General features: G+C 39.1%; 2 protein-coding genes across 2 annotated transcripts; one reads left to right on the forward strand and one right to left on the reverse strand.

The window, feature by feature from the left end:
* Positions 1-253: 253 nt before the first annotated feature.
* Positions 254-1,868, forward strand: pmch (pro-melanin concentrating hormone). The gene is made up of 3 exons (XM_062983052.1): positions 254-576; positions 1,184-1,376; positions 1,638-1,868. Exons 1-3 carry the CDS (start codon positions 307-309, stop codon positions 1,685-1,687), a joined length of 513 nt encoding a protein of 170 aa, XP_062839122.1. The 5' UTR covers positions 254-306; the 3' UTR covers positions 1,688-1,868.
* parpbp (PARP1 binding protein) lies at positions 1,184-27,548 on the reverse strand. Its single transcript, XM_008110566.3, has 10 exons — positions 27,537-27,548; positions 25,946-26,170; positions 24,314-24,424; positions 21,381-21,551; positions 20,719-20,873; positions 7,152-7,335; positions 6,313-6,479; positions 5,057-5,138; positions 3,759-3,921; positions 1,184-2,335 (listed from the first exon to the last, which is right to left on the reverse strand). The coding sequence occupies exons 2-10, from the start codon at positions 26,078-26,080 to the stop codon at positions 2,001-2,003; spliced, it is 1,503 nt and encodes a 500-aa protein (XP_008108773.2). The 5' UTR covers positions 26,081-26,170; positions 27,537-27,548; the 3' UTR covers positions 1,184-2,000.
* Positions 27,549-27,890: the final 342 nt, after the last annotated feature.

Below are 27,890 nucleotides of genomic sequence, written 5' to 3' on the forward strand. Positions count from 1 at the left end.
TATCTTAAGTGGGAATTAATGTCCACTTCAGAAAGGGAAGAAGTTTAGGCAAAAGATGCAGTCATGAATTATAATCTCCTGTGATGTGTGATATAATATAATCCCAAGTATATTAAAAGATCACCTATGGTTTGAAATAAAAGAAACTTAATAGTGTACAAAAGGTTACGCTGTTAACAAATAGCCATCTTACAAATGGTCTAAGCCATTCAAGTGGTACCTATTCATCCCACATACTATATAAACACAAAATTTTTGTAACCAAACATAACATCTCCTTCCAATATTTGAATTTCATTCACTTCCATGCAAACTCGAACGCATGAAAGAATGTATAGCTCATTCTATACATTAATGCTCATTTTCTCTCTCTTTTCTCAATGTTTTTTACTTTCAGTTTCAAAGTCTATGCGAAAAGCAGAAGATGATATGCTGCTAAGTACATTCAGCCTTGGGAAAGTAATGCAGAATGGAGGCAAAGCTGAAAACTCATGGCCTGGATCTTCTCTTGAACATTATAAAATAGAGGACAGCAATTTTCTGGGTGAAGAGGAGAATGGAATCCAAATGTTTTCTGTGAGTTTTTTTCTTTTCCAAGCTTTTATTTTCTTTTTAAGAGATTTGTCACACAATATTACAGTTGATGCCTTGTATGCCAATACATAGTTTATCTAGCAAGTGTGGACTATTTAGCATCCAGAGAACACCAATCTATTTATGTCAGTTTGAGAACATCAGTTCGCAGTCTGAGAACATCAGTATAATCTTCAAATAACTTTTTCAATTTTAAACCCTTCAGTTCAATGCACATTATTTTAAGCTACATCGTGCCTTGGGTTTTCAAAACACTCATTTTGTTTTTAGCTATATCATTAGTGGCTTAACACAGAATCAGTTTAAAATGAAGCTCTAACCAATTAACAACTATGGAACATGAATTGGAATATGCATACTCAAACCTGCAAAATCTTACATCTTGGAAGTATTTCAGTATTCCAGATGAGCTTCCATACATTGAGATGTCAGTTGTTTACCCTCTGATCTCCTGAGCTTTTAAATAATTTGCAATGAGAAGGGCACTCTATATTTGAAGAGTTTTTCAGGCGGGATTAGGGCCATTCTACTTTGGATTCTGATCAGTGTAACTGTGTTCCCTTTCTATGTAATTTTTTTTATTCTTCAGAATAGAGGTTCTAAACATGACAGACCACCACTGAAACTGGGTATTAAGCAGTTTCCTTATTTTGCACGGGAAGGACCAATGGCTTTGCCAGCCGATGCTGACGTTGAAAATACTGAAGCAATACAAGAAAGGAGAGAGGCTGGAGATGATGAAAATTCTGTTAAATTGCCTATTGGAAGAAGAGATTTTGATAGTAAGTATAATTATGAGATTATTTTGATCTAATGATACAACTGGGTGGTTTCAGCAGTAATATTTGAGACAAATGATTTGAACAGCCACTGTTTATTTAAAAATGGTTTAAAATCTTAGAATTTATTTAGAAAAATTCACCCAAAAACTTTAAGGAGATGAAATCAGGGAAAACATGTTGACATTTAACTGAAATTAAAAATTCAATTAAAATCATTTTATACAAATATGTCAATTACTCATCTTGAATGTTTTTCTTCAGTGCTTAGGTGCATGTTGGGAAGAGTCTATCGACCTTGTGGGCAAGTTTAAAATACAGCTGAAATACATCATTTGGAAGAGATCAAATAATTTCTTGACAATTCACTGAAGATGTAGCTGTGGTTTATAAGTATTCCAATGTGTCCGTACAGATCCTGAATATTTTTATGTCATATTATCCTCTGATCAATAAGTATTACAGCATGTTATTAAAACTAATAATTCTGCAAAACCTGTTGATTCATTTCTGCAAACACAGAATACTGTACATACTTTTTTCATAAATACTCATAAATGAGATATTGGAGATATTTTCAGTGTTTAGAAAGTCATGACATAACTATACGTTTTAAAATAATAACATTTACAACCGAAAGAACTGAGTTAGTTTTGATTGACCAGCAATCGGTTTATGTTTGGCTAAAGCTTTGCTGCATTTCCTCTCTCTCTTTAAGTTGGTATCCAAACTATTCTGGCAACTTATTGCAGTCTTTGGTCTCTTACTGAGTAAGTGTTGAAGTGATTCATGTTCATTAGTGCTTATGGCATTTTCACTTGTCCTATCCACCTGCTTCCTCTTTGAGTTGTTTCTTGGCTTGCCACTTAGTTTTCCTATTTCTTTACTTCTACTTCCATTCTGCTGGAGATTTCCAGAACTTGTTCCAAGGGCAGCACTTTTAAGATTTGGGTGTGGATATTCTGTTGATTAAGAGTGCATTTTAAGGAGGAAAAAGCCATAAATTATTACATGTTTTTTTCTGGTATGCTAGTTATTTAAATGGCATTTTAAACAAATTATAAAAGAAATAAACATAAAAAGAAAGCTATTCTACTGAAATCAATATGCAAATGGTCCTTGCAACACTTTAACTGAGAGAAAGAAATTCATAGCGTAAGTCTACTTTGTCAAACGCTTCATTTTCTCTGTTAGTCTCTAAAGTGCTACAAAATCCCTCTGCACACTGATGTTCCAGACTAACTTTGCTATGTCCATGAATTCTACTGAAACCCAATGTGATAAAGACCCTAGCCATTGTTTTGAATCAAAATTCCATCAACCATTCCAGGAAACACAAAGAGAAGCCACGGTTCAGAAAAGAATGCAGGAACTAAAGCCAGTGCACAAAACAAATATCTATTAATCTAAATTAAGAACATTAACCTAATTATTAGCCATAATCTCTTTTAAAACTTTTTATTAAAATACTTTCAAAAGTGGGTGCAGCAAATATTTTCAAACAGGTTTGGACCATGGATTAAGGGATGCCTAATTCATAGACAGTAACTTGCTTTGTGAAGTCCTAACTCTATTCAGACAACCATTTAATGACCACAGATGGAGCAGCTGCAATTATCATGATCACGGTAAATGCAACAGAGTTAGTTTTGGGAACTAACTGTTATGCTTACAGGAATCGCAGCAAGATGTATCCATTATTGTCAAATTCATATATAAGACTGCCTTCCAAAAACACACCTAGTGGTATTTCTGTATCACATACTAAGAAATGATAAATAAGAAAATACAAACAATTCTATTTTGGTATCAATGGCAACTAAATTATTTTGAATGCTTGAATGTTTCACAACTGAAATTAATAGAAAGGACTTTTTAAAAAAACATAAATGAATGGCGGAGAAGCAAACAAAGGAGTCTTCAAGAATATTCATGGGGCTGAATCATATTTAATGAGATCATAATTTATCTCAAATCAAGAATGGGTGACTAGTGATGAATTTAAAGAATAGTATCAAATTATTTAGAACAGTAAAAAACAAAACAAGTAAGCTTGAAGGGTTCATAAAGGAGTTCTTGAAACATGGTGGGGCAACAAGAAGAAAAATTAAATTTTGTGTAGGTAAACACTATTTCACCTTAAGTTGTCAACTGTTGGGCGGCAAAGTATAGGGGAATGGCTATTTGCTCAATGTCTTACTTGTCCTATTCTCAGAACCATTTGACTAATCACTGTGCAAAACAATCTTTAGGCCAAACGTTCTAAAAAAAAACTTCTAGACTCTAGAAGAAGTCAACATGCAAAAGTGTTTTCAGGACATCAAAAATGTAGAATTATATATAGGGGAAAGAAGTCTTGAAGGGTTTATTGTCAACTCAACTTACCTTCAGTCAGCTCATTGTGAACAAACAGAGATGCCAGTCTTTTTGGTGCTGGGTGTACAAAAGATGGGGCATGAACTGTGCTAGAGTGCTGATTCTTTGATGCTGTTATCTGGTCATCTTTATAGGTGCAAGCAAACTGTGATCTAATTAAAGGTTGCTTAAGCTATAAAATAAAGCAGATGAATGTGAACTATTCATTCATAAAGACATGGTTTTATCTCTTTGTGACAGAAAACAGCCCTGCTGCTTTTTTAGCCATTGCCTGTGAAATCTCTCTATATATCCAAGATGTAGCACATACTTAATATGAAGGAATCCTCACAAAATGCAAAAAACTAAGATTTAAGAATAATGAATAAACTGATTTTCCCGCTGTTCGGCCCAGCTTCTGCCAACCTAGCAGTTCGAAAACAAGCAAATGTGAGTAGATCAATAGGTACTGTTCAGCGGGAAGGTAACGGCGCTCCATGTAGTCATGCCAGCCACATTACCTTGGAAGTGCCTACAGACAACACTGGCTCTTCGGCATAGAAATTGAGATGAGCACCAACCCGCCAAAGTCAGACTCTATTAGACTTAATGTCAGGGGGGAAACCTTTACCTTTACCTAGCCTTAATTTTAAAAAAATTAGCTTTCTTTACCTTATATATAGGACACACTGCACATCAAAGAAAGCAATCATTATGGAATCTGTTCTGAGAAGTTTAACATTTGAGATTATGTGTACAAAAGAAAACCCAATTTATAACAAAGTTTTTAAAACATATAAAGAGCCAAACACAAATGCATGAAATTAATGAAATCTACTAAACCTTTCTTATGTCTATATAAACAAATCACAACATCATACAGTAATATCAAATATGTTATTGTAAAATTTAGTACAATGAAGGAATGATCAATCTCTTTCCTTAAAAACTCTTTTGCACAATCTGCCTACCATGGCAACTGACTGCTGGATAAAAGTGCTTTCATCAATCTTCAGAAAACAAGAGGAGAGGAGCACATCTGATCTTCATGGGCCAGGTATTCTATAATTTGAGTGAAACCACAATGAAGGCTCCATCTCTTCTTTTAATGCAACTTTGTTTTACCATCAGGGGCACAGATCCTCTTCTGCACCAGATTTTAGGTACAGTAGTGGATATGATGATATAGGAGTATCAACTGGGATCCAAGCCATTCAAAGCAGGAGTGGGATGTTTTGTTGGGAATAACAGCAGTTACATATTCAATGACCTTTAGATTTTCAATAAGTGTTTTTTAAATTAAGGCAAGTATTTTGCTGTTACTCTACCTTTGGTTCTCTTTCACGCGCTGCTATTTCAATCCGCTGTCTCAGTGCTTTTGGAGAAGCTCCACTGGATTGTACTGGAGATCTATAGCATAGGTAAATGATATGTAAAGAATGATGGTGATCAAAGTATACATTGAAAGGTCTTAGGCTTGTATTTTCATATTATGAAGATTGAGAGTACCTGCTTTTAAGTAACAAAACCACTCACTCCAAAAGCAGATGTAGTGCATGGGCCTTCAAGTCACACCACAATTTATGTTGAGTTCATGAATTTCATATGGTTTTTGACATTCAGCACTCAGGTGTAGTTTGCTACTGCCTTCCTCTGAAATATAGTCTGGTAGCTAGTATTCCACAGCAGTTCCCGATTAAAATACTAACCAGGCCTGACCCTGCTTTCCTTCTGAAAGCAGATGGAATCCAACCATATCTTATGAGACTAAATAGGTTTTCTGAAATGAGGATATCTTATTTACTTATCTGCATATATATTAAACAGAGCCACTGTTTGAATATACTGTTGGGGGGGGGGGGGGATTTGAGAATAACAGTGATTTTTTTTTAATTTCTTCGTCTAGTTATCTTGAGATGAGTTCAAATTTGTTAGGTACATTTATTTTATTGTTTATTAATTAGAACAATAAAATTATTTCAGAAAAAGCTTCCATTAAAATGTATGGAATTTTCCCAGCACTTGTACTTTGCTGCAATGACTTTTATTTATGTATTTCAGTTAGCTTCTGTTTTGAAGCTTTATTTGCTATTTTTCATATCGCTTCATATTATTATTATTACTTAATAATTTCTTAAAGATTTCTTCCTCAATACTTCAACTGTCCTTTCGTTCTTTTATTATCTCTTTCATGGAGGCCATGTTCTTTGGATGCTTGTTTAGACCAAGTTAATGGTCTTTTAGGTTTCCTTCATATGAATAGAAATTTACTTTTTGATTAATAAGAATTATATGTCACCAAGAAAGGGGGCATCTGACCTTGAAAGCTAGCACAAGAAGATAACCCAGGGATAGTAACTTGGTCCTTTAGCCTTCCTGAAAATGGAGTGTCAGAAATGGAACCATAAATAGAAAAGGGGAAATACAGACATTGTGGAGACAGCTGGCCATTTTGGCTTCAGCCCTGACTATCACTGGCTTCAGCCTGATTCACCACCAAAATGCTGCCACCAACACAAAAAAGTTTAAGTAATCTTCCTTCAAAAAATAAGCGACCTTGTTCTTATCTCTATTCAGCACTTGCCTGAATAGCAAGATGGTAGAAGGGAATCCAAATTCTTCACCAAACAACAGTTGAGCTTTGCTGTTCGGAGGAGGACTGGCAGCTGCTTCATCCAGAAGAGCTAATAAAGATTTCACAGTATCTCTGCCACAGTATGCAGTGCCGTGGTTTATAGAATGCACTTTGGGCTGTAATTAAATGTTGGTTATTAGCTCCAATGAGATTATGCAGAATTACTTGCTTTGTAATCAAATATTTATTATACTATGATGTTTAATAAGATTACATAGGAGGTATCTGAATGCAGAGTCTACACTGTTAGCTCATCCAACGTAATGCACTTAGATTGAGATGAAAGAAGTACAAAATACGCATGCATTTTGATTCATGATAACAAACTTCTTTGTACAATGAAACATTTCCTCATATTTCTGGTTTTGGTCATAAACTAAAAGGGAACTATTTTATGTTGATTTGGTATCAGAAAGTAAGTCCCACTAAAGACCCCATGAGCAACCACACCAAGGAGAATTCAGTAAATATATTTCAATAGCATAAGGGATGCAAGCCAAGGGTTTTTTAAGAAACAAAATCTTAAAAAATCTGGATACAATATAAAACCATCAAGAATATGTTGCTATAAATTAAACAGTTCAATATTAAATTCCCAATTAAGCTTTTTCATCCACAAATCTTTAGAAATATTTGTGAGGATCTTAGCAAATACTTTCTTTCAGCGAGTTCAATAGCCTCATTTTACAGGAAACCTGAATTACTCTTGCTACAATCTGGGCATTTAGGGAAATATCCTCTCTCGCTTTCCTATTATTAATTTAGAAGAACAAAAGGAGGCCCCTTACCCTGGCTGGACTGATTCCAGTGCTGTTAGCTGCCATAGCCTCATGCTGAAAATTTTTAATATTTTTAATCCTCAAATCCAAATCCTGTACAACTTCCTCTGCCGCTTGACAAAAGGGATCCTTGCTGTTTCGGCCTTTTATCAAATGCATCTTGATTGTTGATAGAATTCGACCCCCTGCAAGTCTAAAAACAAACCTAGGGTCATTTCCATATTCATCTTGGCACTACTTAATATATTTAAGAGTTTTGAAAACAGACAGTATTCATCGTTATTCAAAATTGCTTACCCAACAGCTTTGATCTATTAAGTTGCACAGCACCATGCAATGAGATCCTGCCCTTTAATGCATTCATTTGCTTTTAAGATCTGAGAGATCATAAGAGTTAAGAAGCAGGGACAATGGACTAATCCTTGACTGTTTTAAACAGAAAAAGAAAGTAGCCAAGCACAAAAAGTTTAAATTGTGGTTTTATCTGTTCGCTTATATCATCCACACACTCATTAACCACATGGGGAACAACACATTCAGAAGAACTGAAATAATCCGGCACTTGTTATACAACATTTCTATTGACTATACATTCTGAAGCACATAAGCCACCAGAAGTGTTTTGACTATTATAATTAAGCAGCCAACATGAACAGAGCATCAATGAACACAGTTTTTTTTAATGCATCTGAAGTACTCTCCTAGTATAAATGGGAAGGAATAAACTTTCCAGTCCAATAACAAGTTATGTCCTTGTACATTATGTATGTTTATACAGTGTGTTCTTGCACTTTGGCTTAAATTACTAATGCAACGAGAAAGCAAACCTGGCTTGTCCTATGTAACGATGACAATCCTCAATTTCTGTTGCTGGAGACACTAGAGATGGGGAACTTTGCACAAAACTTCAAATAATAAATCTCTTGAAATATTGTCAGCCTCCCAGCAGTACCTTACACATGCTCTTCTCTCTGTTTTATCTAGTATGCATTTTAGATCATGAATTTAAGGGTGACATCTGAGTATGGAGAACTGAAAGTATCATAGTATCTTATTGCCATTATTCCTTGGCAGTACCCTACCACAACTAGATCACAATCTAAAATTAAGATCACAATCTACCTAGTATTACTGCTCCAAATTAGCTAATATCCCAATGCCTATTTAATATTTCTTCTCACATTCTTCATTTCCAGGAAAAAATTTCCCATTCCCAATCAGATATAAACACTCTAGCTGGAGCAACTAAAGGAAAAGTTCATTCGTGTTTCATATGGAAAGGCCAAGACAAAGTGCTACTCTACTGCATAAGGGATTAGCAGTAAGGCACAGTGCCATGGTTTCCTTCATTTTGCATTCATGTACAATATAAGCAAACCAGCCTTCCAACCCAACACAACTCATGTGCGAGTTATGTTAACTCAAACATAAATTCCATTGGGTTTGCTCCCAAATAAGTATGTTTAGGATTGCAAATGGAAGATAGCTTTATTATGTGCTGAAATATTTTGCCAAAAGAGTAAGTATATTGTTTATTACTCATATGAAGAAGTTAATCTGACCAGAAGATCTAAACAGTTAACATTTGGGTTACTTACGTTTTTCTTTTACATACTTTGCTTGCACATTAAACTCTCTGTATGTGATATGCACGCTTAATACATTGGCAACTCATACCCTGTTTCCCCTAAAATAAGACATCCCCAAAAAATAAGACCTAGTAGAGGTTTTGCTGAATTGATAAATATAAGGCCTCCCCCAAAAGTAAGACCTAGCAAAGTTTTTGTTTGGAAGCATGCCCGGCGCCCACCAAACAAAACACCATAGCATGCAGGATTGGTAAATGTACATACCAGTTGTATATGGAAATAATGTAACAAGAAATTCTTGACAGAAATCACAGTTTGTCTGGTTTGGCTATGTTGGTTTGTGATGAGAATTACTGTACAGTATAGAATAAATGTTCATTTTTTTGTTCAACAATAAATGTGAATTCTTCTTCATGAAAAAATAAGACATCCCCTGAAAATAAGACCTAGCGCATCTTTGGGAGTAAAAAATAATATAAGACACTGTCTTATTTTCGGGGAAACACGGTAGTTGGTTCCTACTTGCTTGCATCAGTGTTACATCATAACCTTTTCCTCTGTTTTATTTTTTAAAAGGAAAGAAACTAACAATCTATGTTGGTGGGAAATAGTCCCTTCAGGAAGATTGGGCAGCATACAAATAAAGTTTTATTATTATTTTATTATAATCAAATATCTATAAAAAGGATATAAATTCTCACTTCTTTCTAATACATGAATGATCAAATGTATCAGCGTGTTATTTATGTAAGAGGAAAATAATAATTGTGTAAAACATTGTATTAATTTCTCTAACAGGAAAATTAACTTCAAAGCTATTGACAAGTCTGTTGCTACATCACTAAACACAACAAACCAGAAAGCATAATAAGGATTATGACGAACTACTTTTATACCCAACCTTTTATCAACTATACCTTCCTTTCCAGTTCTATATGTCCCACTCCCACAACCGTGTAAATATACAGTGTTCCCTCACTACTTCGCGGTTCACTTTTCGCAGATTTGCTGTTTCGCAGTTTTTTTAGTAAACTCTAAAAGAATATTATAAATCATAAACAATTACAATTTACAGCCTAAGGAAGGGAAGAAGGAGAAGCCAAAAGGAGAGAAAAGGAGCCCAAGCAGCAACAGGAGGATGAGACGATTTATCAACACACAATTGATTGATAAAGACTTAAAATAGTGTATAACTACTAAAATAATGTATAAATATTAAAATAAATATAGTGTCCCTACTTTGCGGATTTTCACTCATTACGGGTGGTCCTGGAACCTAACCCCAGCGATAAGTGAGGGAACACTGTACTTTATGTCAAGGCCTTGATATTACTCTGTACTGCATCTGAAAAAGTGGACTTACATCAACAAAAGATCATGCTCATTTAAAAACCAGTTAAAGGGTGTTTGCTATATTCCCCACCCCTGCTTTTCCCCTCCTACTTTTTATGCTACAAAAGACTAACATGTTTATATTTTTAAAACTTCCTCAGAATTGAGACACAAGGAGCCATTAGACAAGAAGACATGCCAAAAAACACCCCAAGATACTGAAGACTGTTCAACTGAAAATCAATATGTTCCCCATCGCTGGGGTCTTCTGCAGGCAGGCCCATAGCCAGGATTTTGATTTCGGGGGGGGGGGGGGGGCTGAGTCTGAGTGAGAGAGGATCTACCCCAGCAAACATTTTGTATCGTTATCCCAATACCCCCATGCGTATGGGATAGATTGAGCATGGTGATCAGATCATGATATGAATAAACGTAACAGTTTAAATAATAATTGTTATTTATTTACTTTCATTAACATTTAGAATTTCATTAATATTTAGAATTTTTTGACTTTTTTTTAACTTTACAGCCACATTGTCAATTACTTTTTCTGGTTTGATAGTGATGTCCTGATGGATGGAAATCATTGCTAGTCCACTAAGTCTCTGGTCTGTCATTAAACTTCTAGGTTTCTCTTCAAGGTTGAAAACGATCTTTCCACACTGCATGTTGTTACTGGTAGAGTAGCTAACACAGTCAAAAGGAAATTTATTGACGGATAGTAGGTTTTGTCACACAGTTCCAACACTTTAAGGACCTCAGTATCTTTCTTAATTGATGGTGTAATATTACACCATATTATGTACTCAGCCTTGATGGAAGCAAGTGCTGTGTCATTTTCAAAGTATTCTGACAGTTGTTCCATATGGTGAACATTGTCTAGACCTGAAAACCCAGGGAGGAGAATCTGGAAACTGGTTAAAATGTCTTCATTTGATATAAACCTTTCAGTAATGGCCCAGGCGTGGACGAGGATCCATTGTGCCATGTACCAGTAAGGCCTTCTTGCGGACCACCCTAAGAATTGGGGGGGGGGGGCTGAAGTCACTCAAGCCCCCCTCCCCCCCGGCTACATGCCTGTCTGCAGGTAACATATATTTCTCAAAATATTATTTTATAACATTCAGAAACCTCAAATATATCATTAAATAAGTAAAATTTAGCAGAATTAGATTTATCAAAATATAGGTACTTGAACCTAAAGATTTATAATAAAAATACTGGGGCGTGGGGGGGGCAGTGGTGGCATGTGCTGAACCTGGAACAGTAAACATTTCGGCACCGTAGCTACCTCAAAAACTTTATTTTAAAAAATAATATATGATATGTATTATTGAATTGTAGTCACAGGAAAAGTTATATTTGGGCTAAATTCCTTCCAAGCTCCAAATATTTTACTAACATTTAATTGTATATTTCCCCTGTAGCAATGTACTTCTAATACAATTTAAAACATGAGAAATCATAAACTAAGAATTCATGCTGTAATCTTATGCACAATTACATTTGACTAATTCCCAATAAACACAGTAAGACTTCTTTCTGAATAAACTGAGTAGACTGACTTATTATCACTGTCCAGCAAAATGATCTACCTTACAGGGTACTTTAAAAGAATCATATAAAACTGAAGTGTGGGAAATGTTATGATTGAGCCTCATGGCTCTGTTACTGACAGACGTGGGCGTAAGACTCCTCGAGAGTCAGATACTCTCGAGGAGCGAGAGAGAAAAAGACTGCGAGACATATTTGCAGCACCATCTGACGAGGAGTCTTTCGAAGGGTTTACGGAGAGAATGGAGGAGGGGCTGGTTAGCTCAGAGGAGGATGAGATGGATTGGACTCGGGTAAGGGAGGAAGTGGGTGCCACTGGCCATGATGGGACAGAAGATGAATGGGGACCTTCAGGATTAGACCCATGGTTTAGCTGGAGGGATGGGACGGGATCCACAGCTGGAGATGCTGTTGGGCGTAGTCAGAGGTGTTCCAGCTCTGACGAGGAAAGTGATGAGGAAACGCCCGGGTTAAGGAGGACAGCTGACAGTGATGAAGATTTGTAACTGGCATAAAATGGGGCTTGAGAGCAATTGCAAATTGCGTTGGGCAAGGTAATCTGGGCAAACGCTTGGGATCCGTGTGTGTGTGGGACGCTTCCCTGAAGACTTGTGTGCTTTCCTGTGCTGTGACGTAAGTTGATTGGAATCCAGGGTCAGACGGCGGGAGGGATTGTGTGGGCATTTGTTTGTGCAAACCTGTGCTTACTCTTATTAGCTTGACCTTCCGTCGTCTTCTTGACGGACGCCATCTCCTGCTTTGAGAACTCGGACTGAACTGACCACGGCTTGTCTTCCCCCCTTCTTGGACTTGGAAAAACTACAAACGTCTGCTTCTGGCTTTGATCTACGGAACGGAACTGGTCTACTCAACTGCTACAATCCTTGGCTGATTTACTCGTGTTGGAGATCCTGTCTGCTGTGTGTGTGGGGGAGCGACGCAAGTTACTCTAAGCACAGTGTTGGCAGCAGAGAGGAATCTGCTGCCAATTAGTTGCATTCTTTGTATCTTTTGTTCCTTGGCTTTCGTTTCGTTTATACCCAGGCTGAAGCAAGCAGTTTGTTTTTACCCGGATTAAACTCCGGTTTAATCCGGTTTATCTTTTGAACATTTACTTTTGCCCCTTTTTGCTCCTAAAGGCAAAAACTGCCTGGCCCTTGTGTTTTACGGGCATTTTTGAGTTCTGTAATCTAATAAACTCTGTTACTTTGAATCTTGTGGCGTTCTGTCCTTGACAGATTGCCCAACGCCCATAAAAAGTTTATTGCAGCAATAAACCCGTCAGGAAGACGATGGATGAGTTAAGGGCCAAAGTAGACCAATTGCAAACGGCTTTTACCGTTATCCAAACAGCTCAGGCTGTGAAAGGACATGTTTTGACTCCTGAACGCTTTGACGGAACCAGGTGCAAGTTGCCAACCTTTTTGGCACAAGTGGAGCTTTATTTTTCTCAGCTCAGTGCGCATGCTTTTCCTACAGACACTAGCAAGGTGGCCTTTATTTTGAGTTTGTTGACCGGTCCCGCAGGACAATGGGCCACTAATTTAATTTTGGGAAATGACCCAGTCAAGGACAATTTGAATAATTTCAAAAAGTTGTTAACTGATACTTTTGGGGATCCTCTCCGCACGGAGAACGCTGGGTGGGCTCTGTATCGGTTGAAACAGGGAAAGGGGACTGTTTTGGATTACTTAAATAAGTTTAACCTGTATCGCCACCAGCTGGATTGGGGGGAAAATGCATTCATGCTTTTATTTACTGCCGGGTTAAGTGATATGCTCCAGGATGAATTAGCACGCTTGGAGCCGGCTGAAAGCTGGGACGCCTTAGTAGCTAAGGTGCTGCGTTTAGACGCAAGGTTCGAGGCTCGTAAACACTCAAAAGCAATGTGTGCGCCACCCATGCATGTAACCAGGGCACCTGTGGTGATGGGGGAAGAGCCCATGGAGCTTGGGGTCTTTAAAAAGCTGTCTACAGAGGAAAAGAGCCGTAGGAGGCAGCTGGGCTTGTGTTTGTACTGTGGGAATGCTGGGCATTTTGCCAAAAATTGTAATGTGAAACCTTCCCAGCTTTCGGGAAAAGGCCAGCCCTAGTGCGACGTGAGTCCAACGCACTAGGGCTCCTCAAGCAGTCAACTGAGGGGAGGAAGCATGTTTTCGTACCCATTACATTATCTGTTGGGGGAAGGGAACTTGTTTCTACTTTGGCACTGCTGGACTCAGGGGCTACGGTCTCCTATGTAGATATTGAGTTTGCTAAGAAGCATGGCATTCCTAGAGTGCGCAAGGCATGCGACGTGTGGGTGGAAGGAGCAGATGGGAGACTGCTGGAGACTGGGGTGGTTAACCATGAAACCTCAGCAGTAACGTGGGAGGTGCAGGGAGTAACGGGAACGTTTGTGTGGGATATTACGAGCTTGCCTAGATATGATGTGATCCTGGGGATGGATTGGCTAGCTGTAGTAAACCCACAAGTAGATTGGGCAACACGTAAAGTGATCTTAAAGAGGCAGGATTGTTGCACTCTAAATGTTACTCATTCTGATATGGAGGGAGTGCCTGCTGAGTATGGGGAGTTCTCTGATGTATTTTGTAAAAGAGAAGCGGATAAATTACCACCGCACAGGCCATATGATTGCGCCATCAAGTTGGCAGAAGGTGCAAAACTGCCAGCAGGGAGGCTGTATGCCTTGACTGTACCGGAAAGGCAAGCTTTGCGGGAGTTTCTAGATGAAAATTTAGCCAAGGGGTTTATTCGCCCATCTAGTTCTCCAACTGCGGCACCGGTATTCTTTGTAGCCAAAAAGACTGGGGAACTTAGGTTGGTCTGCGATTATCGGATCCTAAACAAATACACCATTCGGGATAGGTACCCGCTGCCTTTAATCTCGGAACTGTTATCAAGGGTGCAAGGGGCTAAGGTCTTTACCAAGCTTGACCTGCGGGGGGCCTATAACTTAATCCGTATACGGGAAGGGGATGAATGGAAGACGGCATTTAACACGTGTTTCGGATGCCACGAGTTCCGAGTCATGCCTTTTGGGCTTTGTAATGCTCCTGCGGTATTCCAGAGGTTCATGAACGATGTGTTCAGGGACCTAATTGACCAATTTTTAGTGATTTATTTGGATGATATCTTGATTTTTTCTAAGGACGAGAAAGAACATCGTCAACATGTCAAGCAGGTTCTGCACCGACTGCGGGCTAATGGGCTTTTCGCCAAGGCTTCCAAGTGCGTCTTTCATGTGCCTGAAGTGGAGTTCCTAGGTCATGTAGTGTCAGGTAGGGAACTTAAAATGGACCCACATAAGGTTGACGCCGTCAACTCATGGCAGGAGCTGAAGACTAAGAAGGATGTACAAAGGTTCTTGGGTTTCGCTAATTACTACCGGGAGTTTATTCCGAATTTTGCAAAGCTCACGGTACCTTTGACGCAGCTTCTGCGCAAGAAACAGCCATTTGTGTGGGGGCGGGAAGCTCACGAGGCGTTTCTACAACTAAAGTCTAGTTTTCAATCGGACAACATACTAACTCATCCTGATGTTGACAGACCGTTCGTGGTAGAAGCGGACGCTTCTAGCTACGCGTTGGGGGCTGTATTGTCTCAGAAGGATTCCTCAGGGACCTTGCGTCCCTGTGGATTTTACTCGCGGCAACTAACACCCTTCGAGCAGAACTATACCATATGGGAGAAGGAGTTGTTGGCGATTAAGGTGGCGTTTGAGGTGTGGCGGCACTGGCTTGAAGGGGCACGGCACCAGATCGTGGTCAGATCTGATCACAAGAACTTAGAGCATTTGCAAACAGCAAAGAAGTTAAACCAGCGTCAAATCCGCTGGGCTTTGTTTTTCTCCAGGTTTAACTTCAAGGTGCAGTTCGTGGAGGGGAAGGCAAACTTACGGGCCGATGCTTTATCCCGCAAGCCGGAATTTAAGACCAATGAGCAGGTAGTATGTCAGACCATCTTGCCTACTGCCTCTCTGTGTGTTGTAGATAATGAGCTTGGGTTACATGACCAGATCCTTGAGGCTCAGAAGGATGATGTGTGGACTCAGGAGCAACTGATGCTGCTCTCTGCAGGTAACCGTACCATACTGCCGCATCTCCAGGATCAAGACGGGGTATTGGTGCGTAGGGGGCAGGTTTACGTACCAGTAGGGACCCTCAGGTTGGAGGTGATTAGAGCCCACCATGACGAACCCATGGCTGGGCACTTTGGCAGGTTCAAGACCGTACAGCTTATCACCAGGAGCTACTGGTGGCCAAAGATGCGGCAAGACATTCTGCGCTTTTGTGACAGCTGCGCCGTTTGTCAGCAGAGTAAGACGCCTGTTGGGCGCCCTAGAGGGTTGTTATCGTCTTTACCTGTTCCGGAGAGGCCATGGCAAATCATTTCCATGGATTTTATTTCAGATTTGCCTAAGTCTGGGGGTTATACTTGTATTTGGGTGGTGGTGGATTTATTTAGTAAACTGGCTCATTTTATTCCTTGTTCAACCATTCCGGCGGCCCCTACGTTGGCCTTATTATTTACAAAGCACATCTATCGTTTGCACGGAGCACCCGAGGTGATTATTTCAGATAGGGCTCCGCAATTTGTGTCACGCTTTTGGAAACACTTCCATGAGTGTTTGGGGACTAAGTTAAACGTGTCTTCAGCTTTCCATCCGCAAACGGATGGACAGTCGGAACGGGTTAATGGGCTCTTAGAGCAGTATCTGCGTTGTTTTTGTTTAGATCAACCCACGGCTTGGGTAAAGTGGTTACCGGTGGCGGAATTTGCTTACAACAATGCGGTGCACACGTCTAGTCAGCATACGCCATTTGAGCTAACTTATGGTTTTCACCCACGGGGAGGTGTGGCGCCGTCGACCAATGTGGTCTCTTCGGACCCTGTGTACCGCTCTTCGGAAATGGCTGCATTGCATGATGTTGCCCGTCGCTTACTGTTGGAAGCTAAGGCAACGCAGAAGACTCAGGCTGACCGCCACAGGCAGGCAGGGGAGGAGTTGGAAGAAGGGGATTTGGTGTGGTTATCTTCCAAACATATTAAACAGGCTGGGGGAAAGTTTGCGCCTCGGTATTTGGGTCCCTTTCCTATCGTTAAAAAGATTTCTTCTGTTGCGTTTCGTTTGCGTTTACCGTCTAGTTTAAAGGTCCATCCAGTCTTTCATCGTTCGCTGTTGAAACTTGATACCTCTAGTCGTCGTGGTGCTATAGCGGAGGGTATCACTGCCACTTCTCCGCCATCGGGGGAGGAGGCCTTTGTGAGAGGGGATAGTGTTATGATTGAGCCTCATGGCTCTGTTACTGACAGACGTGGGCGTAAGACTCCTCGAGAGTCAGATACTCTCGAGGAGCGAGAGAGAAAAAGACTGCGAGACATATTTGCAGCACCATCTGACGAGGAGTCTTTCGAAGGGTTTACGGAGAGAATGGAGGAGGGGCTGGTTAGCTCAGAGGAGGATGAGATGGATTGGACTCGGGTAAGGGAGGAAGTGGGTGCCACTGGCCATGATGGGACAGAAGATGAATGGGGACCTTCAGGATTAGACCCATGGTTTAGCTGGAGGGATGGGACGGGATCCACAGCTGGAGATGCTGTTGGGCGTAGTCAGAGGTGTTCCAGCTCTGACGAGGAAAGTGATGAGGAAACGCCCGGGTTAAGGAGGACAGCTGACAGTGATGAAGATTTGTAACTGGCATAAAATGGGGCTTGAGAGCAATTGCAAATTGCGTTGGGCAAGGTAATCTGGGCAAACGCTTGGGATCCGTGTGTGTGTGGGACGCTTCCCTGAAGACTTGTGTGCTTTCCTGTGCTGTGACGTAAGTTGATTGGAATCCAGGGTCAGACGGCGGGAGGGATTGTGTGGGCATTTGTTTGTGCAAACCTGTGCTTACTCTTATTAGCTTGACCTTCCGTCGTCTTCTTGACGGACGCCATCTCCTGCTTTGAGAACTCGGACTGAACTGACCACGGCTTGTCTTCCCCCCTTCTTGGACTTGGAAAAACTACAAACGTCTGCTTCTGGCTTTGATCTACGGAACGGAACTGGTCTACTCAACTGCTACAATCCTTGGCTGATTTACTCGTGTTGGAGATCCTGTCTGCTGTGTGTGTGGGGGAGCGACGCAAGTTACTCTAAGCACAGTGTTGGCAGCAGAGAGGAATCTGCTGCCAATTAGTTGCATTCTTTGTATCTTTTGTTCCTTGGCTTTCGTTTCGTTTATACCCAGGCTGAAGCAAGCAGTTTGTTTTTACCCGGATTAAACTCCGGTTTAATCCGGTTTATCTTTTGAACATTTACTTTTGCCCCTTTTTGCTCCTAAAGGCAAAAACTGCCTGGCCCTTGTGTTTTACGGGCATTTTTGAGTTCTGTAATCTAATAAACTCTGTTACTTTGAATCTTGTGGCGTTCTGTCCTTGACAGGAAACCAGTGAAGTGATTTGAGAGCCAAACTATGACTCTGGATACCAGTGAATCCCCACTCAGTCATGGAATCCGACTGGGTCATATTCCCTTAGCCACCATAAATTCACAGTTATCAAATTGAATCAACTATGAAAGTGTCATGGCAGTAATATGCCAAATGGATGTACAGTAGGTCCTCCATATCTGAATGGACATGCACACCATGCAGATTAAGTACATTACTAAGTCACTATTAAAAATGGTTTGGGGCAGCAGCAGCCATATTTAAATGAACACATTCACAGTCTCTTTGCAAGCCTTCCACAGTGGAGATGTGTACTTGCGATGCTGGCAGAGAAGCTGTCAATGTGTTTGTGTTCATCCCTCCACCCAACCACATGGACGTACAACCTGAACGCAGGTGTGTAACAGTAAGCACATGAACAAGTTAATTGGTGACCTAAGTATTCCAATCTTATTGGCTACACTTAGTCCTCAACTTTCATGATGATTACGGCTGCAGAATCTCTGAAAGTCCCTCTCCTTCTGCTGCCACCATCTCAACCACTCACCTGTGCTTTCTCCTGCCTCATCCACTCTCTTCATCTGTGCTGGAGACCCCTATACCACCCACTCTCCCTCATCCAACTTCCCTGGTCCCATCCCCTGATTTCTTTCCAGCTGAGTGAGTGAGGCAAAACCTGCCTCCTCCTTCCATTCCCTTTCTCCATCCCACCAAAGTGAGTAAGTGAGTATGTGCACAGCTAAGCCCAGCTGCCCCGTCAGTTTGCTATCCTCAAGCGATACTGGTGTTATCAAAGTCCCTGTCAAAAGTTGTGCAGGGCATCAGGGCAGGCAACAGTGGCAAATACAGTAATCCACAAATAATCCATTCTGTAAATGTTTATTTCAATATGGAGGGTAGGCTGTAACTTTACAAAAAGAACTGTTTTGGGAATTTTTAGAATTAGGAAAGCAGCAGAGACAAGCCATAGATATTATTCCAAAATCAGATAAAGCATAATTATTTCACCAATGAATGTTCCAAGAATGGCTGTCCCCAATGACTATTCAAAAAGTGCTAAAGCAAAATCAGTCTTTTTTATTTTCCTGTCATAACAAACTATAGAAGTATATATTCACACTGCAATTAATAAATTACATTTGTCCTATTGTTATACAGTAGAAATACATAATTAGGAGCATATTACAGATCTTAATTTATTTCATAGATTTTGGAAATTAAGACCTGCCAAGTATAATCAAATGTTACACCCACAAATTCAATGGAAATCTACCAATTTAAATAATGGCAGACAGAATTAATATCCTATCATTCAAATGACAGACAAAATTTATACCCTATCATTCAAATCTTTGAATATTTGTAATGTTATTTATCAGATATTCACTCTGTCTCACTCAGATCTCTTGCCTCTCAGAAATCTTATACCCCATTGTCATAGCTATTGAAATAAGAACACTGGAAGAATTCTCATCTGGCCATCTGACTATTAGTAACAACTATCAATATGCTCAGTTTCCTGCCCAATAGTAACAGTCAGTTGTTACATATATATCATCAGTTGCATGTACTATTTTCCATCCATCAGTTATCCAACTTTAGTTTTGAGTAACTATATTCAGTCAGACTAGTTTTTCTTGAGGATTTCAAGAGGAAAAGCATTTTTTGACTTGAAACTTTTGTGTAATAAATGATATACTTTGAAGGGCCTGTGGATTTACATTTACCTATAGACATTTAAGATTATCGGCACCTAATGCTACAAGCAATTAATTTTCATAAAATCATAACGTTGGAAGAGACCACAAGAGCCATCTAAGTCCAACTCCCTGCCATAAAGAAAAACCTAATCAAAGGCCTCCCGAAAGGTGGCCACTCAGCCACTCTTTCACATTCAGAGGAGACTCCACCATGCTCCAAAGTAGCATATTCCACTGATGAACAGTTCTTACCATCAGGGAGGGGTTTTTTCAATTTTAAGTGGAATCTTTTTTTTTCCTTTTTTTTTGCAACTTGAATCTGTTGCTCCATGTCCTAGCATCTTGAGCAGCACCAGCAGAGAGCAAGGGCAGTGGGAAGCTTTCCCCATTTTCATTACCTTAATTAAGGTTCAACCTTCACACAGTGAGGTTCACAAGGTTGAAAATTTCCTCTAGTTTTTATAGGAATAATTTTAATAAAATGGTTTAGGTTTTTCAAAATCCAACATAGATTCAAATTTTATTTATTTATTTATTATTCAAACTTATATGCCGCCACTCCCCTAGGGCTCGGGGCGGCTTACAAGAACAGGCTAAAATCAACAATTTAAAAACATCTTTAAAACATATTTAAAAACACCTTAAAACATCCTAAAAGCACCTTTTAAAACATCAATAACAGAACTCAAAAGCCTGCTGATTGCAAGTAGAGATTCCTAAATATTAGGAAGAAAATTCTAATGGCCAGACTTCTCCCAACAGCGGAATTGACTACCTTAGAAGTGATGTACTCTCCTTCATCGGAGATCAAAACAGGACAAGATATATTCTGCACAGCAGGGGTTTGAAACTAGATGGACCATGGTGTCCTTTCCAATTGTCTACATATCTTATCTTTCAGTATAATAATAGAATCAAACTTAAACAGTACTGGATATAGATGGGCATATAAGAAAATTATTACCTTGGATCCGGAATTTCACCGATGATTTCCTCCAGTTTATCCATAAAGTGAATGAACTGTGAAAGGCCTTTTACATGAGTTCTCAAAGGATCATCTGAGGAAGGTGCATAGCCTTTCCCACCAAGCTCTATGGTTCGGATAAAAGAGGTTGCCATCTAATAAGAAATACATAACTTAGCTAGGTAAAATAGTCAGAGTTTGTACTAATAAAATAACATTTGTACATAAATCAACAAGATTAGCAAGAATTCTAAAAGCAACTTTGGACAACCAGTAATCTCTCAGTAAACACATCACAGAAATCAACTGTGTTCCCAGAATACAGCTCGCTCCATTCATGACTCCACATAAAATTGCATACTACTAATTTAGCTGGATGAAAACATGCCCAAATAGATGTAAAGCGAATTAAACACATTTTGGAATCATAGTACACATACAAATAAATCTACATGAGTCCATGTTTACACGACATATTCAAATAACTTTTCACCAAAACAATCCACGGCTCTTATTCCAATAGAAAATTAAACTTTGTATGTAATAATTTTGCCTGGGAAAAAGGAAATCCCAATTCATCCTCTAACAACATGAGTACTCTCTAAAATATCAACCTATTAATTTTCCTTTCAAATTAAACAGAACCGATCTATTATACACACCTGAAATATGGACATTTGTCTCTTCCGTGCAGCATGTTTTAGATCAGTAAAAGCTTCTCTTCCAAGCCCTCTGTCAGGGATGTTTAAAATGTAAGCAAAGGCCAGGTCATTCTTGGAGTTAGCTAGTAAACTTAAGTATGCATACAACATTTTCTTCACCTTTAGCAGCAGCTGCATTAAACATGAGTAAGTTATTTTCTTCTATGATAATATAATTTAACAATGCATCAAAATTGCTGACATAAAAAAGAAAAAAATGCTAGCATTTAGTTGATGAACAGAGTAAACAAGCATAGGTTTGCATGGATATCTAACTTTGCAAACCATGTTTAACACAGTACAATCCCCATATCTGTAGGAATACGTTCCCAGACTTTACAAACCCTGATATTTCCAATCATACAAACAACAGACTTACCAGCAAAAAGATACCAGCCCTCCAGGTGTTTTGGACTTCGACTCCTAGAAATCTCAGTAATCTTACCAGTTGTTAGGAAATGTGGGAGTTGAAGTCCAAAACACCTGAAGGGCTGAAGTTTGCCCATGCCTGATGTAGCTTGTATAGAAGGCCCTAAGTGAATTAGTGAAACTGTAGAAAAAAGAAACCGTTTATTTATTTTCTACAGATATGGGAGTTGTAATTCCAATATGGGATTACTTCCCCCCCCCCCCAATCCCTCCATATTGTCTCAGCTGGTAATAAATTATTTCATAATTTAAACTATTTTGTTATCTAAACTGTTTACCATATGAATCCCACCAAAGAATAGTTTGCTTGACATCTCACATTTAGGTCAGATTTTCAGGAATCATATTAACTTCAGAACAGAACTCCATGGACAAGGCTTGTGTGACAAGGCAAAAGTGTATATTGGAAGGGAAACATAATTGGAGGCTAAAATGGATTTTTAAACTTTGATTTTACCAGTATTATTTACATATTTTAAACTGTTTTTCTGCAAATCAAGATACTCTACTGATGAACAAATAATTTCCCCCCAAATTCTTGATTCAGTGTTTATAAGCAGCATGATCATGTATGCTCCCCAGTTCTGCTCTCTGCCAACAGAAGTGGATGAACAAAAGATTTGTTCCCACTGTGTGCTATGTTTAGTGTGATGTACGGTATGTACCAGGAATACTGATTTATCTCTCCTCAACAAGCTATTGGGAGGTTGCATTGGTCCTTCATGGGGATATGGAAAGCCATATCCCTGCCAAGCCTACAACCATGAAATATTTTAAACTTAAAGAAAATATCCCTGGGAGCAATTCCACCACTTTAGCGTATGCACACATTCTCCTGTTTTAGATCCAGGAAACCCAGGAAAAGGAATTTCCAAACAGGACTTCTGGTTGTAATTTTCTATCTGATTAAATATGTTCTAAGATATTGGGAGGTGCAGGAGATTTGGTGACATTTTGGTACATGATAGGTGCATTTTTACCCAAAGGCATCTCTAGTTAGTGTTATGATTGAGCCTCATGGCTCTGTTACTGACAGACGTGGGCGTAAGACTCCTCGAGAGTCAGATACTTTCGAGGAGCGAGAAAGAAAAAGACTGCGAGACATTTTTGCAGCACCATCTGACGAAGAGTCTTTTGAGGGGTTTACGGAGAGAATGGAGGAGGGGCTGGTTAGCTCAGAGGAGGATGAGATGGATTGGACTCGGGTGAGGGAGGAATTGGGTGCCACTGGTCATGATGGGATAGAAGATGAATGGGGACCTTCAGGATTAGACCCATGGTATAGCTGGAGGGATGGGACGGGATCCACAGCTGGAGATGCTGTGGGGCGTAGTCAGAGGTGTTCCAGCTCTGATGAGGAAAGTGATGAGGAAACGCCCGGGTTAAGGAGGACAGCTGACAGTGATGAGGATTTGTAACTGGCATAAAATGGGGCTTGGGAGCAATTGCAAATTGCGTTGGGCAAGGTAATCTGGACGAACGCTTGGGATCTGTGTGGGACGCTTTCCTGAAGACTGGTGTGTTTTCGTGTGCTGATACGTAAGTTGTTTTGGAATTCAGGGTCAGACGGCGGGAGGAATTGTGTGGGCATTTGTTTGTGCAAACCTGTGCTTACTCTTATTAGCTTGACCTTCCGTCGTCTTCTTGACGGACGCCATCTCCTGCTTTGAAAACTCGGACTGAACTGACCACGGCTTGTCTTCCCCCTTCTTGGACTTGGAATCTACAAACGTCTGCTTCTGGCTTTGATCTACGGAAAGGAACTGGTCTACTCTACTGCTACAATCCTTGGCTGATCTGTTCGTGTTGGAAATCCTGTCTGCTGTGTGTGTGGGAGCGACGCAAGTTACTCTAAGCACAGTGTTGGCAGCAGAGAGGAATCTGCTGCCAATTAGTTGCATTCTTTTGTATCTTTTGTTCCTCGGCTTTTGTTTTGTTTATCCCCAGGCTGAAGCAAGCAGTTTGTTTTTACCCGGATTAAACTCCGGTTTAATCCGGTTTATCTTTTGAACGTTTTTCCTTGTCCCTTTTTGCTCCTAAAGGCTAATACTGCCTGGCCCTTGTATTTTACGGGCATTTTTGAGTTCTGTAATCCAATAAACTCTGTTATCTTGAACCTTGTGGCGTTCTGTCCTTGACAGTTAGGGAGTAATGAGTACCCCAAAGAGTTTGGGGACTACCTGCAGATCAAACTTTCTCCACATTTGATGTAGCCCCTCCAAGAAGTAACTATCTAACATATATCATCAGCATGTAGACTTAATGATATTAAAACAGGAAGCCTTTAGAATTATACCTATCGTTTTGTGTCTTTCAGTGAATGCTGAGATTAAGTTCAAGTTCTCAATTATATAACAAAAGTGTGGTTCTTATATAGACAATCACTATTGAAATGAGTAAACACAAAATGTGATACACAGAATAGCAGCTCACTTTGCTATGCAATACAAAATTACACATCATACCTCTTCATTATCCTGGCTCAAACTATTACTTGGTATGGAGGACGGAGAAAGAACGGAATTATTCTCATTAGCTAAATCCACTTTTCCTGCAATGAACTCTAACAGTTGCTCCTTTGGAAAACAAGAAGAAATGTTAACAGCTTTTAACTTTCCTTGATGTCAAAAGTATGCCTCTCCAGATGTTACTGGACTGTAGCTTCCATCTTAATCCAGTATTATTCCTGAATAGGTTCAACTAACATCAGTGAGAGGAAATGAACTGACATATCAGTCCCACCCCAATATCAATGTCTGCAGATTGAATAGTGGGTCTACATTAGACTTCTACTTCTGTTCAGATAAATGAAAATCCAAACCTCTGTGCAGCTTCCTTTACGTATTACAATCTACAATACTCATCTTCCATTCATGTGAATGTAAGTAGAAGCCTCAAGGATCTCCCTTAAGCAGCATACGTACTGAGATCACACAATTTCAGTCTGCATAAGGAAATGAGTAGTGGCCTAAGATGTAAAATCTTTGGAAATTTTGACATAATGGGGTGAGGGTAGTTATGGGGGATAAAAAAATTGGAAAAATAAAAAGGATCCCATCAGAGACTGAAAACAGCTGTGTTGCTTTAAGAACATAAAATGCATTATATATAAAACTTGTCTTGGCATAAAATTATTGTATATTAAAGTAGAGCTAATCTAGAATATAACTTCAGATTTTAAAAGCTTTATTTCTGTTACTGATGGAGCTATAAGATGGGAAACTGTAAGGAATACCCAAACTATAAAAACCTCTTTCACTTTGGCAGTTTGTGATTTATAAAACCCCTCTATCCATCAACATTAACAAAACAGACAAAATTATTTCTAGGTCTTTGTTAGTTCTCCACAGTATCAAGCAGACATAATATATCCATTCCTATAAGAACTCAGAAAAAGATATACTGTATTAATATAAATGTTACTTTAACAAATCCTTCTGCTGGCCACTGCATTGTGCGAGGTAGACAGACGGTCTAAGGCAGAATCTTGGATGCCAGGGAGGGAAGCTTTGGTCTTCCATATGACTTCAGATCTTAGTAGCCCCAGCTTGGATGGCCAAAGTTCCTCCTGATGTGTTCTTCCTCATAACATGTTCATAATCTTATAGTACCCAGCAGTTTTTCTTTATATTGCTTAGATTAAATTGACTTCTCTGAGTTTTATTCAGATATACTCTGACATTAAGAGCATCATTTTCATAGCGTTGCGCCAGATGCATTAGAGAGGATTATCTTAGTTCATAAGCCACATTGCTTTTAGCCTTTACAAAGATCTAGTAGGAAAACTAAAGTAGCAAATACAGCTAATATGAGGCTTTGGCATGGATTTTAGGATTACTGTGCAGCTAATTTGGTTCCATCTACATCACTTTCTTGGCTACAACATTTTATTCTAGTTAAGCCCACAAACATGCTTACTAGTACACACCGACTAAGTCATTTTTCTGGTATAGCAATATCATGACAAAGAAAAAACATGCGTTCTTGGAGGTCTTTAAAAAAATTTCCCTGCCTATATTGGAGGTGATCGGTGACTGCAAATAGCTGAACGAGGAGAAAGAATTACACAAATGTATACCTAAAATGTAAGTACTTACAGAAGATATAGATTCATTTTCCAGTGATACCGCCCTCCATTTTTTATATATGTCTATAAGATCCAGCATATTGCAGCATCTTAAAAAATTATCATAAGCTATTTTGATGTCCACATAGTTTTCAGGAGCTTCCATGTTTTTGTGTAATATGGCAAGCTTGTCCAGTAAAAAGTAATTCCACGATAATACAACTTCACTGAGAGATGCATTAAAATCTCCATGGTTCTAAATAAAAAATAAACATTGTACCATTTATTCAGAACAGGAGCTGCAATTGTACAAGAACAAAAAACAATCTTACTGTGCTAATTTTTTAAATAAAAAATTAGAGTCTAAATTTAATATTTAATGTGGCTGAAGGATTATTTTTAAAAAATAACCACACTTTTATTTTATTTTACTAAATCTTTTAAAAATGCATTGCTGTATAGTAAAATGTTTATGACTATACTATAAAGTAGAATAGATCAAGAAAAAAATACTATGTTGATTAAAAGCCATTTCTAAAGCCATAGGATTTTAGCCATCAAGATAACTGAAGATGTCTTTCAACACTAGTTTTTTTTTTCTTAAACGTTAAAAACCATTTCTTAAACATATTTTTGAAACATAATAATAGCTACTCTAGCGCCATTATAATTAAACCAAAGTCTTTTCCCACAGGTTGAGGAGCTGTGTTGATACTGCTAGTATAAAAACATTTTAAATGCAAATAAAAATGCTTTCCAGAAATCAGTTTTCATGATCAGGTGCCCAGTGCAACAGCATATTATTCATAGAAAGGATTGTAAGAAGTTATAGAATAACTGAGAAAATGTTTTGTTAGGAGCAAATGCCAGCTGGCTGATTTATAGAGGAAGTTCACATAGTTCAAATCTTTAATTCTGATACACAACAGAAACATTGTATTTCACACAGATAAAATGGAAAACAAAGTTCAGAAATCTTAAATCAAAGTAGTTCTCCCTAACATTTTTGCAACAATCAAGTTCTTTCAGAACAATTTTACAACAGCCTTAAGTTCTAACATTCCCATTTCTAATTAAAAGTCTTTTTACAGTATGAATTAAGCTGTGTTGTAAAGTGTATATCCTTCAGGAAACAAAAACTTTCCTTTGGAAGGAAGTATTTGGGGAAGACAACAGTTAAGTTGGGTCAAGTGCAATAGATATGGAATATGGCAATGGGAAAGTGGTGGTGTTTAACCTTAATGACAGGGGGTTTAACAATTGTCTTATCCTGTATTATTACATTTAAATTAGTTATATAAATTTTATATGTATTTGATTTCTATCTACTCTTCTGCAAAAGGAGCATGCATTCATGATGTTTACTACATCATCTTTATTTAGAAGGGAACTACATCATCTCAGTAGTCCTGAATCAGTCCTATATGCTAGGTGACCTTTAGGCTACTTTGTAATTCTATGAAGTTGTGAGAAATATGATGTTATTTGCTACTTTTACGTTGTTTTCAAGGTTCCTATCTTTCCAAACACCCAAATATCTAAAAAGCTTCTTTAATTCAGACATTTAAACTTAATTTGGGCCGTTTACAAACACAGCAGTGAATGTCTCTTAGGACACTAACCTTTTTATTGACTTCTGCTGAGGCGGGGGGGGTTAAGGAACCCCAGGAAATACCATATATGGGCAGAGATGGCGACAGCTAGCGACCCGGGTGCATAAACTCACAGAAACATGTGACTTCTGGGAAATCATGTGTTTCTGAAGAAATGAAAGCTAAGGATAAACAAACAGAGCATGCGTACGCAGGCGCTCTGAAAGATTTGTGAGCACGGCACAAAAAGGGTGCAGCCGGCCTGCTGGTCAGCACAGATTGGGCAGCGTCACAACTCTAAGCCAATGAATTTGCTTGTGGGCGGGCATAACCCGAACCCTGTAGTGTGTATAAATGTTCACTCAGCATGCCACTGGCCGGTTC

The sequence above is a fragment of the Anolis carolinensis genome, chromosome 5 (genome assembly GCF_035594765.1).
Source record: "Anolis carolinensis isolate JA03-04 chromosome 5, rAnoCar3.1.pri, whole genome shotgun sequence".
NCBI classification, from domain to species: Eukaryota; Metazoa; Chordata; class Lepidosauria; order Squamata; family Dactyloidae; genus Anolis; species Anolis carolinensis.

What these genes read in the sequence shown, in the direction of transcription:
- pmch (XM_062983052.1), top strand. Translation starts at nt 307, where the DNA reads ATGCAAACTCGAACGCATGAAAGAATGTATAGCTCATTCTATACATTA. An exon ending in ATGGAATCCAAATGTTTTCT is followed by an intron (nt 577 to 1,183) that starts GTGAGTTTTTTT and finishes TTTATTCTTCAG; the next exon opens with AATAGAGGTTCTAAACATGA. An exon ending in TGGAAGAAGAGATTTTGATA is followed by an intron (nt 1,377 to 1,637) that starts GTAAGTATAATT and finishes GTTTTTCTTCAG; the next exon opens with TGCTTAGGTGCATGTTGGGA.
- parpbp (XM_008110566.3), bottom strand. Translation starts at nt 26,080, where the DNA reads ATGGAAGCTCCTGAAAACTATGTGGACATCAAAATAGCTTATGATAAT. An exon ending in GACAAATGTCCATATTTCAG is followed by an intron (nt 20,874 to 21,380) that starts GTGTGTATAATA and finishes ATTTCTTATTAG; the next exon opens with ATGGCAACCTCTTTTATCCG. An exon ending in CGCGTGAAAGAGAACCAAAG is followed by an intron (nt 3,922 to 5,056) that starts GTAGAGTAACAG and finishes TTTATTTTATAG; the next exon opens with CTTAAGCAACCTTTAATTAG.